We start from the raw sequence: 14343 nt of genomic DNA, 5'->3' as shown, positions 1-14343 counted from the left end.
TTCATGATCTTGAGGTGAAAAAGGGGAATAGAAGTAGGCTATAGATGGTATGGATTCTGGATGATATAACCGATCCTGGGTGCCCAGGTGGTATTTCGAAACGAACGTGGGAAAGCAGAGTTTTAAAAAAAGAAACGAAACAAGGTATAAACTAACAACCAACCATCTCCTCCGTAACGCCAATCTTCGAATTTTGTAGTCTTCATATATTGAGTAGCCAGGAGCCGCTCCAATCAAACCCAGCCCCTTCCCAGTTATTGCTGAATGGATCTAAATTGACCTCAAGGGAAGCAAAATCATAAGTATCCACTGGCTGTCCGGACGGTGCATCAAGGGGCCGAAGTGGATCATTCGGATCGTGGATCTCCGCCAAATTATATGTGGGCGCAATTCCTGCATTTCCGTTTGTGGGCTCTGACGAATGTCCAATGGATTTCCATTGTCTGCAGAGTTTTGTGTCGAATCCTTCGAAGAACGACGCTGCGTCCGGATCGAGGGTAGGTGATGGCCCCTCGAACGGACCTAGCTCCCGAACTTTTTCAGTTAATTGATTCAGAGCACGCAAGGGCCCGACCGCCGACAGCCACCTCTCGGATAGCTTTTGTAGGGAGAGCTTCATGACTGTTAATTCATGTTCGGCGGTGCTCTGCAGATGGGTGTAGCGGCAGCTAGAGAGGAGGGACAGGCCAGCACATAATGGATAGAAGGCGAAGACGGGCCCAAGATATCTTAGCTCATCACGAAGCAAAAGTTCCTCGTATATCCCAGCAATGAATGAAGATGCGATTAATGATGCTGCAGGTGGTACACCACCAGGTGTAGGGGAGCGATGAAGAATAGTAAGCACCACAAAATACATGATCAGCATCTGCTGTATTTCGAGGTTACAGATGCCTGCATCTTCTTGAGCAGCGACAGATGATCGTAGCTTCGGAATGACCTGTTTCGCCCATCTGTAGACGGCATTCTCAAGATCAACCTGTCTTTGTCGGGTGATTTCTTGTCGCAGATGTGATTCAACGGTGTCGCCCAAAAGTCGTGAGATCGTACAGTAGGCCAAGAACAATCGAGATTTGAAATTGTTAACAGGAAAATCATTCAGTGATGGTGGAAGCACATCGCTGTCGCGTAAATTGATGGTTCTTGGTCGGCCAACGCCCACCGAAATTATGTTGTCGCGCACCTGAGAATGTTAGCTGGTATTTCGCGAATCGAGTATCCAGGCAGATATTTACCACTAGGGACCACCACAGCCTTCTCCGAAGCCCACGATCTCGTGAATTTGGCGACGGTTCTTTATGTAGCCCGATCTGAAAGGCCATTGCACCAGCTGTCCGAATCCAAAAGCCACTCGTATCGGTAGACACATCCTCAGGCCCAACCGGATTGTACCAATGCAACAGACAGGCGGCCACGATAGAAACCAAAGGATTATCACAGCCACCAAAGAAGAAAAGCAGTTTTGCTCGGCGGTAAAATACTTCGCTGGACCCGTAGTCCAAATGAGCTTTGGAGACTCTGCTCCCAGCGAGAAAAATGGCTTGCAGGAGCAGCATTGATCGCGGCGCACTCTCGTCCAGCCATTTTGGGTCCACAACCGGTGTCCAGGGTGCACAGTGCGTATCGAAACTTGCCATTAGCTCTTTTTGAACTGTTATTGGAGGCAATTCAAAAGCCCCTTGATCGTGGAGCATTTGTAAATCAGACGCTGAGGCTTTGGGGTTGGTGTATGTAGTCTCGCGACCGGGTTTGACCATATTTTCATCAAACGGGACGCTGCCGCCCACATATTCACTGCGGCCGCGATAGCTCTCTTCCTTGATGAATGGCTCGCCATTATTGGCGATGGTCGGTCCGACATTAGTTTCAAGGGCGTTTATCCCATGAGGAAGGCTTAGAGTGTCCCGATGTGAAGCCAATTGCACCTCTGGTGACTCGGGGGGAACCTGTGAGCCCCGAGGTGTCTGATTTAAGGGAGCAGAGCTTGACACATTGCGCCCTGGGGACAAGCTGTTGGTGAACCTCTTGCGCTTCCTTGTATATGGCCTATAAGATGTTAATTTTCTATTATCTCGTCTCCTCTTTGGTGGATGTATTTACCTGCACTCCACATCTGACTTTTTGCAGTTGGTGCATGGGTCTTGCGTGGCGAAGTCGCACCGCACCTATAACCATTAACAATTGCTCAGGGATACATCAGTGGGGCGCCAATGTGGTACCTTTCTTTTATGACAGATGATACATGCCGAAGACATGGCGCTATGGCCGACAGCGTAGTTCCGACTGACGGTGATGGTTGGAGGAAGAGGTCGAGAGTGGGGTTTAGCCGAGGCATGTGAGTCTATGAAACGGGCAACCAGCAACATTTGATCTTCTACAACTAACTCTTTCGTGTCTTTGAACATGGCAGGTCTTGAGCAGGTGACAATAGATTCTTCGTCTTATCCTGGCATCTCGGTGGTTACAATTAATCGCCCTCATAGGAAGAATGCCGTCGACCCCTTAACCGCAAAAGCGCTCTACGAGGCTATCCTTCTCTTTGAGAATGACACAAAACAAAAAGTGTGCGTCCTAAAAGGTGCTGGCAGTAGCTTTTGCGCCGGAGCCGACCTTCATGGCGTTGCTCAGGCAGATAAAAACATACCCAGCGACAACCTCCAGCCAGTGAGCGGTCGCAACTTGGGGCCCATGGGTCCCTCCAGACTGATTATCAAAAAACCTGTCATATGTGCTATCTCTGGATACGCGGTTGCAGGAGGCCTAGAACTGAGTCTGCTTGCAGATATGCGCGTGGTTGAAGAGGACGCAATTTTTGGTGTCTTTTGTCGACGATGGGGTGTGCCTCTCATTGACGGAGGCACTGTCCGGCTGCAGGCAATTGTTGGGCTAGGTCGCGCATTGGATATGATCTTAACTGGTCGGCCAGTAGGCGCCCAAGAGGCACTGGCTATGGGACTGGCCAGCCGTGTCGTTGCTAAGGGGGAATCATTCAAGGAGGCTATCGAGATTGCAAAACAGCTCATCGCCTTCCCCGAGTTGTGTCTCAACACAGACCGACATTCATGCTATTACAGTGCTTACGAGGCATCCTCGTTTCAGGATGCTATATCCCAGGAGTTCAATGCTGGAAGCAAGGTGATTTCGCAGGAAGCTATCGCAGGTGCGGCCAAGTTCAGTAAAGGCTTAGGACGACATGGCAACTTCAAGGATCACAGCAAGCTGTAACTAGCACGGGATTCTGTGAAAATATGTGTTTACATTAACAAATTAATTGATTGGATATCTAACCAAGTATGACTGGCGGTGGCAGTCATGAGCTTTTTATAATAATACAAGCTCGGTGAATATCCCCATCAGATATATGCAGTATGACGCGAACATAGAGACTCGTCCAGACGAAGCATCTAGTTGGTCTTCTTTTCGGTCTCACTCAAGTCCTCCGAAGTGAATTTGACACGCTTGCCGTAGACGAGCGGGGTACGAGAGATCATAGATCCAACTGCAGATCCAATGTAAGCCCCGACGAGAATCGTGATGGGGAATGCCTGCCAAGGTCGGTCCCTTTGTGCAACGAGTTAGCTCAGTCTTTGGCAGTTTAGGTCTAGCATGGAGGTATAACTCACCAGTCAAGAGGAATAGGGATAGCACCAAACCAAGCTCCCAAGCCGGTACCTAGCGCACTGCCCCAAACTGCATCGGCAGGACGAGCAATACCCCAGACTTCGTTCCACACGGCGCGATCCAGACCGTGGGCATAGATCAAGGCCGTCGCAGATAGAACAGCCATGTGGGCCGCGCACAGAATGGTCTCAAAGTTATGCGTTGTGAGCGGGGCACCGAACAGAACGAGCAGGACAGTCAAAACTGGGGTGGCAACGGAGAAGGTCAGGGAGAGCGAAAGCAGAGCCGGCTAGAGTAAACGTGTCAGTATCATAGCTCGAGATTTTCTACTCAATTGGAGAGATATCTCATACCAGTGACCGGGACCAAATGCACGCCCAGCCATTAGCATGCTGCCTTCGTTTTCCATGCTTTCCATGGCGGACAACACCACCAGAGCTAGATGACCGAGGGCTTGGCTTTCCCTCAACCGGGGTGGATGTGCTGGTCTCTGTCGGCTGTGTTGACCCTGCGGGCGGAATACAAAGGATCACATAGAAGAGTTGCAGCATGGTGAGCCATGGTAAGGTGGAAGTAAGCACTTTGGCGGGATCAGCTACCAAGGCATCGAAGCGAGTAGCCCCCAATGCCAGGAGGAGAACTGGGTGCGCAACTGAGTAGATCCGAGCTGCGGGCGATGGGAGGATGTTGACGGGTGGAGCGGAGGGCTTTTCAACGGAGGCTGGTGGTGTCAAAGAGGGAGCCCCCGGTGGAGCAGATGTATCTGGTGCCATTGGAGATTTAGGCAGACAGTTTTCTGTGTAGGATAAACCCTGAGCACCTCCGGCTTATTCGGGTTGGAAATGGGAGGGTCTTGGATGGGGATGGTCGCGCGATCGTGATTGGTGGTGCTCTCAGTGCCTTGTCGCCCAATCTCTCAGGCAGAACTATCTGCCCTGTTCTTCGGGTTGCAGGGTCAAGTTTTCGACGACTTATGAACATAGGCTAATCAATTAATTCAACTGCAGTGATATATATAGATACCTGTTATTCCAGTCAACTGGCAAGGTCCTGGGACCACACCTTCCTCCCCAATCACCGCATGGCTTTTGGCGCCACGGAATAGATAGATCGTAGTTGTTCGCATATGTATCGTTTCCAACAAAACTTATGATCATAGCTATTGCATCTTTGATGCCTTGCAAAATCATGCTGGGTTCAGAAAACGGCAGTACAAGGGATATCAGGTCATAGAATGTCTTTGCGATCCTCAGGTGTTGATGATGTTCTTTTGCCATTGTATTGCTTCAATATATCCCCGGTGGAGGATTGACCGAGGTAAGGAAATCAATCAACTTTTGGTAAAATCTCCGAACTCATCAACTAATGATTCTCTTTAGTTCAACGGAATCACCATCACAGGGACTGGGCTACTCAAGTGTTGAATCTACAGTGGTTGCCATGGGTAGTTGTAGCGTATGTCTACCCCTACCTCCTAGGTCTATTAAGTCTAAAGTACACGGCTTTCATCCCATAAATGAGAGCCGACGTCGTGATAAACACAACGAGGCAAAGGTTATTGCGGAGGGTAACCAAGATCACATCTTAGAGTCTGATTTGATGAATTTAACAGATCGGGAACAACCAAATTCCCGATATACCTGGTAATGACTGGGTGATATAGTAGATTTACATGCCCCATTTGAGGTTCAGATATCTGCTTAGTCGTATGAACTGGTACCTCGCCGACTCGTTAGGGAACCCGAAAACTTCTGACCACCACGCTCTCCTGGTCTTTTCGATGACGACGTCACCCAAAGATAAGCGTTTATCCGCATGTTCTGAGCTGATATCCTCGTCCCACTGTGGACTGATCGATATCCTAGGATATCGCTGACACAGCACTGATGCCACCGGCGGACACCTACATTTACAGGAGAAGCGCGGACGAAACCTTGGAAAAACAACATCCCTATTCTCGCCATCGGGTTTATAACAATAAAAGCCAGACCGAAACCACAAGCTAAAGCTAAGGATAGGACGACACCGGGAAGAAACAAAAAAAGATATCAAGACAGACCGGCTGCAATCGCAGAGAGACAAGCGTACATTCATTTCACATGGCAACGTGATCAACTGAAATCCGGAAGGGGGCTAATAATATGAATAGGACATCGGACCATTGCGAGGGGAGGGCGATGTGGGAGAGCAACGGAATAAAGAATACAAGGGAGGTCATTCAGAGGAGGATCGGAGGGCAGGACACCATCCGATCGACATTCAAGGGATGAGAGCGCAAGAGGGCCACGGACACGAGGGCAATGCCCATTCATCACGAAATCAGAAAAGACGAAAAGAGAAAGAAACAGAAACATTCTTGTCCAACGCCTCAGACGACGCCGACGCTCCGTTAATGAGCCACCCCGTCTCAAATGGCCGAACAAATCCTGCACAATTGAAAATAGGGATGAAAGGTGCAATTCACAGCGAAACAATCATAATAATAATAAAAGCAAGAGAATAAGGACAATTGGGGAGAAGCGTAGGAAGAAATTCAAGCAGCCGAAGTGGACGGTTCAGCGGCTTCCTTCGGAATTTCTTGGGATACCCTTGGCTCTGATGCCGGTACTGGCTCAATGGTCGTCGGTGAAGCAAACTGGTTCGCAACAACAGGCAGAGCTACTGGCATCTCAGGGCTATGCGGCTCTTCGGGAATAGATGGGGGAAGGCCAGCACCAGGCAGAGGAGACACGGGCGAACGAACATGCTCTTCCTTAACCTGCTCATGGGGAACTTCGACTGCGGCAGGGTGGCCATTCGTCGACTCGGTAGTAGTGGGGGAAAGGGGTTGACTGGCGAGGGAGGGGTCGCTATCAAACTGAGTGGGGCTCTTTGCGCGCTCACGATCGTCTTTCACACCGTCCCGAACCTGAGCGACCTTGGCTTTGAACTTTCCAAACAGACTTTTCCTCTCCTGCTCTAAGCCCGTGGAGGGACTGCCTTGAATTCCTGCGTCTAAGCTCAGAGGTTGGTTGGAGAGGTCTGCACTTTGATAGTTCCCGCTGCCAATTGAACTGGTACTTTGTTCGGCTCGGGGATTGGTGGCCACTAGTGGTGGAGACGCGAAACCCAATCCAAGTTGCTCACTAGTCCGCTTGGACGAGCGACCAAACCGCCAACTTCGACGGTTTTCGTGGCGAGAGAAATCTTCAGGTTGATCCATGTCAGAATGATCAGTGAAGGAAGAACGTGAGTTCATGGAAGGTGTGCGTGACTTGTTAGGGCGCAGAGAAGATTCGGTGTGAGGTTGTGGAGTGCCCTCCGCAAGAGCTGGGTTCGAATCACAAGGGCCTTCTCGGTTGCCAAGCGTCGCAGTGTTTAGTGGTCGTGGGGTGGTGTCGCCAACAGCAACATCCATTGACCGGTTCTCGTGCTTGCGTTCCAGATCAGCATTGTGATCTACGCTACAGGCTGGAAGAGAATTGGTTGAGCTTTGTGCGCTTATGCTTGCACTACCGGGTATACGTTTCTTTTTCAAACGATTCGGCTGTCGATGCTCTTTAAGCTCACCATCGGGGGGTGGTGACTTAGTGAAAAAATTCGCAAGTTTGCGCTCACGACTAGGAGTAACAACTTGTGGGGGTGCAGGGAGTGAGGTTGGAGCAAAATGGGTGTGGATATTCTCATGCGGCCTGCCACTTTCGCTCATGATAAGACGTTCGGCGGCAGCTGGAGGCAACGGACCATGTGTTGATGTATGGATATAGGCGCTACCTTGAGTCAACGAGGCACTTGATCGATTGGGGTTTCGCTCCTCATGACGCTGCTCAGGTGTGTGCAAAGGGACGGTTTGAGGACCCAGATGAGGAACAGGCTGAGAGACTTGCTGGGGAACCTGCTGAGGAGTTTGTTGAGGGACCTGCTGCGCGACATGCTGAGGAGCCTGTTGAGGGGCTTGTTGATGACCCTGCTGCGGGATTTGCTGGGGCTGATGAGGGGCCTGCTGAGAGATTTGCGGAGGGGGCTGGTGTGGGATTTGCTGGGGCTGATGAGCCTGATGAGCCTGATGAGCCTGTTTAATCTCTTCGGGTTCTTCGGGCTCTTCGCGTACCGAAGGCGTCCGACTGGTCGACCGGGAACTCTGATGAGAAACCATGAGACTGGAAGTGTTGTTTGAAGCAGCCTCGTTGGCTCGTGCGTAGCGAGCAGACGTTAAAACAGGGCCCATCTTCGAGGGCAAAGTATTGCTTCGGTGAACACCGCCACCAGCACAGGCGGTAATGGAGGTGGGGGTGACGGGAGTTTGAGCATTGTTTGAATGGCGGGAGTTGCGCGAAGAAACGGAGACATTTCGTCGGATACTATCCAACTTGCGATGACCTTCTGTGGTCGCACTGGCGTTGGAAACTGATCGTCTAACGCTCGGGTGTGCTGTGGGACGTGGAATTCCCGCCTCAACCTCCTTCATGGTCTGCTCGTCGGCAGCCGTACCACTCATTCCGAACAGGAAATGATCTTGGTTCTCAATCAAGAATATCAACACGTCCTGGCTCAATTTATACTCTTCTGGCGACATATCATGCTGAGGATGAGATAGCATGCCCGGTTGGAAAATTGCGGACAAATTAGCCGACGGCATGCGGTTTTGATCGGACTTCGAGGCGAAAACTGCTAGAAGATCGAGAATATAAAGGAGAAGCTGCTTGTTCAATGGTGGCAGTTCGATGATAAGGTTCTGATAGGTCTCCACAGCCTTCGCGTGATCAAATTTGTCGGCCTCAGCTATCCCCTTGTCTTCCAAAACCTGTCGCTGGTAGATACGAAGCGGCTCACGGAAGCGCTCGTAAAACTCCAGCGGCACGATGGGCTCGGGGAGCTGGTTCAAGTATCGGCGAAGTACATTCGCTGCATCATGGACGGTATAACCGGACCAGTCGAGTCCTTTGCCGTATCGCTCAGGGGAATCGAAGACCTCCTGTAGATCCTTAATACGTTTGGCAGATCCGTTGAGACGAAAGATGCCCTCCACATCAGTCGCTATCCCAGCGCAAGTCAGCAATGTGATTCATCGAGAATGCGACAATTGATGCGAACCTTTTTCCTTGAGAAACACGCCACATTTTGCAACAACGATGGGGACATATCCGTAAATGAAACTTTCGCCGTGATCGTTGGTCAAAGAGATTGCCACATTGGCATACTTTATGCTGACATTGAGTGGAACTCCGAAGATGCCGCGGGGTGTTTCTACTGTGACAAATAGGTCAGCATACCAAATTTTGGGATGTCGAAGAATTTCAGCAACGCAATTGACGAGTGCGGGTAGTCTCCGACCCCAACATGACGAACTGCGGCAGCCACCTCCTGTGCGACGAGGGGAGTATACGCGGAGGCTCACGAGGGCTATGAACCGTCGCGAGCCGGGACCCTCCAGGGAACATCGATGCGGTCGCCTTCGTCCCAATATCGCACCAATTATGACGTACCTTTCAATTCATCCTTCCTGGTACTTCGCTTGAACTGCTTCCACCATGAGGCCAAATCTCGCTTCGATGGTGGGGAGTTGGCGCCGACCGGGTCCGGTGAGGCGGGGAGAGGCTGAACGGGGTCAGCACCCGGGTGCGACTTGCCGACCGTCACCATGGCGAGTCCGAAGAGCGACTCGAGATGAAATCGGGAGTACGGGAAATCGAAGTAGCGCAAAGAGGTGGGTGTCGATCGAGAGATTCGGGAAAGTTGAAGGGGCCCTGCGTCACCGCCCTCGTGTGAGAAATCCTGGGGCTGGGCCCAAAATAGCACAGGCACCTTTCGAGGTGGAGTAGAGCAGATATGGGATTCGGGAAGGAACAGAAGACGAAGAGAATGAGAAGAAACAAAAAGACAGAGGATGTGTGTGTAAGTATGATGGATGAAGGGATGCGAAAGGGCTGAATGGTCAGGGTTTCGAAAGGGTCAATGAGTCGGGGGCACGAGCCAAGAGCCGAACACATATGACACTGATTATTCTCTTTTTTTTACCTAGGTAACCTTGGAATGACCATTCTGGAGATTTTTCAGGGGAATTTCATTCTTTTTGGGACCATGAGACTATGAATAGCTGGTTCATAGAACCAAGGTTCCTGGGAGGAGGTCAAAATGGGTCAAGGTCTCCTGTCATGTTGAGTATAGATTAAATTAGATGTACAAAGTACTCCGGCTTACGGAGGACACAATTAGGAAAGGGGCTTTTTGATTAAGACTTCTATGCTACATGGGACACCTGAGTCTCCTGGAGAGTCTGGGATTTTTGTGAAGAACAGTACAACATAGTCTGGGACCGACGGGTCTCGGATTGTCTGGAACGTGTCTGGACCCTTTTAGGGGCCTTTTGGAGATTGGTCGCTTATATCGGGTTTCATATCTTCCGGATCAGGTACCGATTTTCTTCGTTCCAATTTTCTAAGTTGGCTTTCTGGTCCACATGCCACTGAACGGAGTATACTATTTTACATGCATCGGAGGAGGGAGTACGGAGTATACCTATTGCACTAGGGCTATCGCGGCACGATGTCTCGGGTACATCCTGAAAGATTCTCACCTAATTTATTGATCTCCCAGGGGTATCATGAGTTTCTATTAAAAGCTCTTCATAAGTCCTTGTGGGGCATATGTTCTACATGATTTGGATGGCCATTCTAAATAGTACGTAGAATAGCTTATAAGGTGTAAGAAATACTCCGAGAATACAGTGGATATTCTATCCTGGGTCTAGAAAGGTCTAGTCCCGGGCACGCAAGTCTTGACCACATATAGGAAGTCATAGAAAGGGTGTAGCCTGTTCATAGCGTCATGAAGTGAGGTTAAAGAGATATTGGTGACGTTGGGATATCACGTGGAGCGGGATTTCTATTACCAGAACGTTTCTCCGATCGGAGAAACCATATCCTCAAGAGCTAGATGGACATCCTCGCGATATATTCCTATTTTCTCAATACTACGGGGTAGACAGACTGGCTCTCACTTCAATGCAAACCAATCCATTCTCTATGAGCCGTATGGCCGGTCAAAACAACGTTCACTGCAAAGATAATGCAAGCATGACAGGTTGATCATATTGTGGCCTTGTAACTAAGGCACGACGTTCTGAGTCGGATGGACTAATATTGTTCCGGCACCCGAGAAGCTCAGAACCGGAGCTGGCAGCTGGCAGGACACTCGTGGAAAGCATCCTACCATCAAGCATCTTGATTTCTTTCATCAATCACAATGGAGTCGTAAGTATCCTATTTGAACATCTCTCACAGTCTTGTCTCATCAATGACTCAATTATTTCTCCCAACTTATTCTCCGAGCAAACCGCTAATACCCATGTCACAGACTTAACGCAGCGGAACAGCGCGAGTTCGCCTCCCGCATGGAGCGGAAGCAGATGAAGGAGTTCATGACTGTATGTGTCTCTAGTTAACCTCTTTTATGACTCAACTTTGCACTTTTCTCCATTCCATACCCTCGATCCCGTTTGGTTATCAACCACCTGTCTTCTGCTCGCATCAAGATCTAACATCATTTCTTTCCAGATGTACTCCAAGATGGTCCAGCGCTGCTTCGATGACTGTGTCAACGACTTCACCACCAAGTCTCTCATCAACCGCGAGGAGACCTGCGTCATGCGCTGTGTCGACAAGAACCTCAAGAGCTCCGCCCGCTTGAACGAGCGTTTCCAGGAGCAGAACGCTGCAATGATGCAAAGCGGCTCCATGTCCGGCAACTAAGCGCCTATTTTCATGAAAAGAAACACTGCAGAGGAATTTCCTCCATTTTGACAACATGCATCGGGTGAGGCAGCCCGATTCACCCGGTTGTCTTCGGCCTGTTGGCTTTGTTTGGAGGATTCGGATGATGAAAGCATGGTCGATGACCTATTGGCGAGGAAGCAGACAGGATCGGCTCCTTTCCGTGTACCATAGTGACTAGCACGGGAGAGATTTACCTCTCCTCTCCCGAAGCTCAAAATACAAGACTTGATCAAACCAAAACTAACAAAGTGACCGTGTAATTCTGGGTTACAGATCCGAGCTTAAGATGAATTGACTCCTTCGAAATCTCGAAATCGGGTTCTCGCTGTCAGTATCCATTGGTGGCATGGAAGCCGAACAATTCGCGTCTATATCCCTTTATTCGGCGGACAGCATTCGAGTCGAAACTCGGTCGACGATGGCAAAGCAGTCTCTGTCTCTCCATCCTCGGTCTATTTGCCTTTCTTGCAAGCCAAGTTCAGTGATCCACAGTGCTATGAGCAACCCGATGTCGTGATATCCCACGGGAAAACCCACAGGTGTTCCGAGGTCGGCGACACGATACTTTGTTATGGTATAAAATCATGTTGATTTCATGGCATGATAGAACAGCGAATACAAACGCAAATAGATATAAGAAGGCGTGGCAACCTGTCTTTTAATTATGCCCTTCAGGACTATATTGTAACCTGGGTGAGCACATGATATAGTACCTCGTACTCCGTAAGTAGGTAGCGTTTCCCGGGGCTGACACCGTCCGGAGACGGGGATCGGGAGCATTTCCGATCACGCAGATTGAAATAGACACCGAAGATACCTCTTACTCAATTTCCCCAAGTGGGGAAGTGAGGAGGGAAGATATGAGGGGGACTTGTAGCTGTCCGGATCTCCAACTTGACGCTTTATCTCCTTCCCCCTCATCCGGCTCCACCCCCACCGTTCCGATTCAAAAACCCATCGCTTTCTCTTCTCTTCTCTTCTACCATCGTATTCTTGATGTGAGTGATGAATTTTTTCCCTGCTCTCTTTTCTTGGCAGGATTCCGGAACATTGCTAACAGCGTTCTAGTGTTCTAATTTGGAACTTGATCACTATACACAATGGCTGACACAGTAGGAAAGGTAGATCATTCTATTCCTTATAGCTATTTTCTTTGCTCTGCTTGATCATGAACAAACCCGCTGACTGAAAATCCACAGACCATCACTTGCAAGGTAAGCTTCAGTCGACCACCCCGCGCATATGACGTCGGCCAGCGCAGCCCACATCTGTGAGACGATCGGTATGAACAATGCTGAACAATTGATAGGCTGCGATCGCCTGGGAGGCCGGCGCGCCCCTGTCCATTGAGGATATCGAGGTCGCTCCCCCTAAGGCTGGTGAGGTGCGCATTAAAATTCACCACACTGGTGTCTGCCACACCGGTAAGCCCCGCCATGAGCCCCGCCCCGAGAAGAAAAACAAACAACCGCGGAAAACTTCTGGGTCAATTTTCAGCGCAACTACTGACATCCCTCAGATGCCTACACACTCTCCGGCAAGGATCCCGAGGGTGCTTTCCCTGTCGTCCTCGGTCACGAGGGTGCCGGTGTCGTCGAGTCCATCGGCGAGGGCGTGACCTCTGTCAAGGTTGGCGACTATGTCATCGCTCTCTAGTATGTCTTCAACTCGTCTCGGCATGACTGTCCACTGACAATTGTAGCACCCCTGAATGCCGCGAGTGCAAGTTCTGCAAGTCTGGCAAGACTAACCTCTGCGGTAAGATCCGTGCCACCCAGGGTAAGGGTGTCATGCCCGATGGCACTTCCCGCTTCAGGGCCCGCGGCAAGGACCTCCTGCACTTCATGGGTACCTCCACCTTCTCCCAGTACACTGTCGTCGCCGATATCTCCGTCGTCGCTGTGACCCCCAAGATCCCCACCGATCGGTCTTGCTTGCTCGGCTGCGGTATCACCACCGGCTACGGTGCTGCTGTCGTGACCGCCAAGGTTGAGGAGGGCTCCAACATCGCCGTCTTTGGTGTTGGCTGTGTTGGTCTGTCCGTTGTCCAGGGTGCCGTTAAGAACAAGGCTGGCAAGATCATTGCCGTCGATGTCAACGATGGCAAAGAGGCCTGGGCCCGCAAGTTCGGCGCTACCGACTTCGTTAACCCCACTAAGCTCTCTGGCAAGACCATCCAGGAGCACCTCATCGAGATGACCGATGGTGGCTGCGACTACACCTTCGACTGCACTGGTAACGTCGGTGTCATGCGCGCTGCCCTCGAGGCCTGCCACAAGGGCTGGGGTGAGAGCATTGTCATCGGTGTGGCTGCTGCTGGCCAGGAGATTGCTACTCGCCGTAAGTTATTACCCTAGTTTCTCAACTCACCGTGTATACCTTATGCTAATACATGTTACAGCATTCCAACTCGTCACCGGTCGTGTCTGGAAGGGATGTGCCTTCGGTGGTATCAAGGGTCGCACACAGCTGCCCGGTCTGGTCGATGACTACCTGAACGGCAAGCTCAAGGTGGATGAGTTCATTACTCACCGCCAGCCGCTGGATGGTATCAACAAGGCCTTCGATCAGATGAAGGAGGGTGACTGTGTCCGCTGCGTCGTTGACATGAAATAAATGCAACGGTTGGGTCAATAAAAACAATTGATGTGAAATATGAATTTAATTATGTCTTGGATTCAAGTCTTGCTGTATTGTGTTGTAGAAAAGTCCTTGATACTGTGTAATGGGGAGAGCATCGGTCTTTGTAGCGCTGAGATGGACGTCCAAGGTCCTCAACCCCTCCATTCCGCGGACCTTGAGGACAAAGCTGTGGACACTATTGTCTGTCCGATATGCTGCTGAAGGCAATAACCAAACCGTTGAATAGTACTAATCTTGGAAGTGGACGTTTTGTCCCAGATATTGATCTGCACAGAGCTACGAGCAACGAAATCTCTATGCAAACTAAACCTCTGCCCCCAACCTC

General features: G+C 50.4%; 6 protein-coding genes across 6 annotated transcripts; 3 read left to right on the top strand and 3 right to left on the bottom strand.

The window, feature by feature from the left end:
• Positions 1-202: 202 nt before the first annotated feature.
• Positions 203-2113, bottom strand: N7457_002905 (fungal specific transcription factor domain-containing protein; the record flags this gene model as incomplete). Its single annotated transcript, XM_057173951.1, has 3 exons — positions 203-1183; positions 1236-1999; positions 2101-2113. 3 exons carry the CDS (start codon positions 2111-2113, stop codon positions 203-205), a joined length of 1758 nt encoding a protein of 585 aa, XP_057034102.1.
• Positions 2114-2403: 290 nt separating this feature from the next.
• Positions 2404-3225, top strand: N7457_002904 (enoyl-CoA hydratase/isomerase family protein; the record flags this gene model as incomplete). Its single annotated transcript, XM_057173950.1, has 1 exon — positions 2404-3225. The coding sequence occupies one exon, from the start codon at positions 2404-2406 to the stop codon at positions 3223-3225; it is 822 nt and encodes a 273-aa protein (XP_057034101.1).
• A 179-nt stretch (positions 3226-3404) lies between these two features.
• Positions 3405-4394, bottom strand: N7457_002903 (PIG-F family protein; the record flags this gene model as incomplete). The annotated part of the gene is made up of 3 exons (XM_057173949.1): positions 3405-3561; positions 3624-3910; positions 3975-4394. The coding sequence occupies 3 exons, from the start codon at positions 4392-4394 to the stop codon at positions 3405-3407; spliced, it is 864 nt and encodes a 287-aa protein (XP_057034100.1).
• Positions 4395-6154: 1760 nt separating this feature from the next.
• Positions 6155-9243, bottom strand: N7457_002902 (uncharacterized protein; the record flags this gene model as incomplete). Its single annotated transcript, XM_057173948.1, has 3 exons — positions 6155-8637; positions 8695-8850; positions 9087-9243. 3 exons carry the CDS (start codon positions 9241-9243, stop codon positions 6155-6157), a joined length of 2796 nt encoding a protein of 931 aa, XP_057034099.1.
• A 1602-nt stretch (positions 9244-10845) lies between these two features.
• On the top strand, positions 10846-11351 carry tim9 (protein transporter TIM9; the record flags this gene model as incomplete). Its single annotated transcript, XM_057173947.1, has 3 exons — positions 10846-10853; positions 10957-11026; positions 11157-11351. The coding sequence occupies 3 exons, from the start codon at positions 10846-10848 to the stop codon at positions 11349-11351; spliced, it is 273 nt and encodes a 90-aa protein (XP_057034098.1).
• A 1124-nt stretch (positions 11352-12475) lies between these two features.
• On the top strand, positions 12476-13991 carry N7457_002900 (bifunctional alcohol dehydrogenase/S-(hydroxymethyl)glutathione dehydrogenase; the record flags this gene model as incomplete). Its single annotated transcript, XM_057173946.1, has 6 exons — positions 12476-12496; positions 12575-12589; positions 12685-12799; positions 12895-13030; positions 13078-13715; positions 13777-13991. The coding sequence occupies 6 exons, from the start codon at positions 12476-12478 to the stop codon at positions 13989-13991; spliced, it is 1140 nt and encodes a 379-aa protein (XP_057034097.1).
• Positions 13992-14343: the final 352 nt, after the last annotated feature.

Source organism: Penicillium paradoxum (genome assembly GCF_028828445.1).
Source record: "Penicillium paradoxum strain IBT 22861 chromosome Unknown utg000003l_segment0_segment0, whole genome shotgun sequence".
Lineage (NCBI taxonomy): Eukaryota > Fungi > Ascomycota > Eurotiomycetes > Eurotiales > Aspergillaceae > Penicillium > Penicillium paradoxum.
This window is presented reverse-complemented; position numbering and strand designations above follow the sequence as displayed.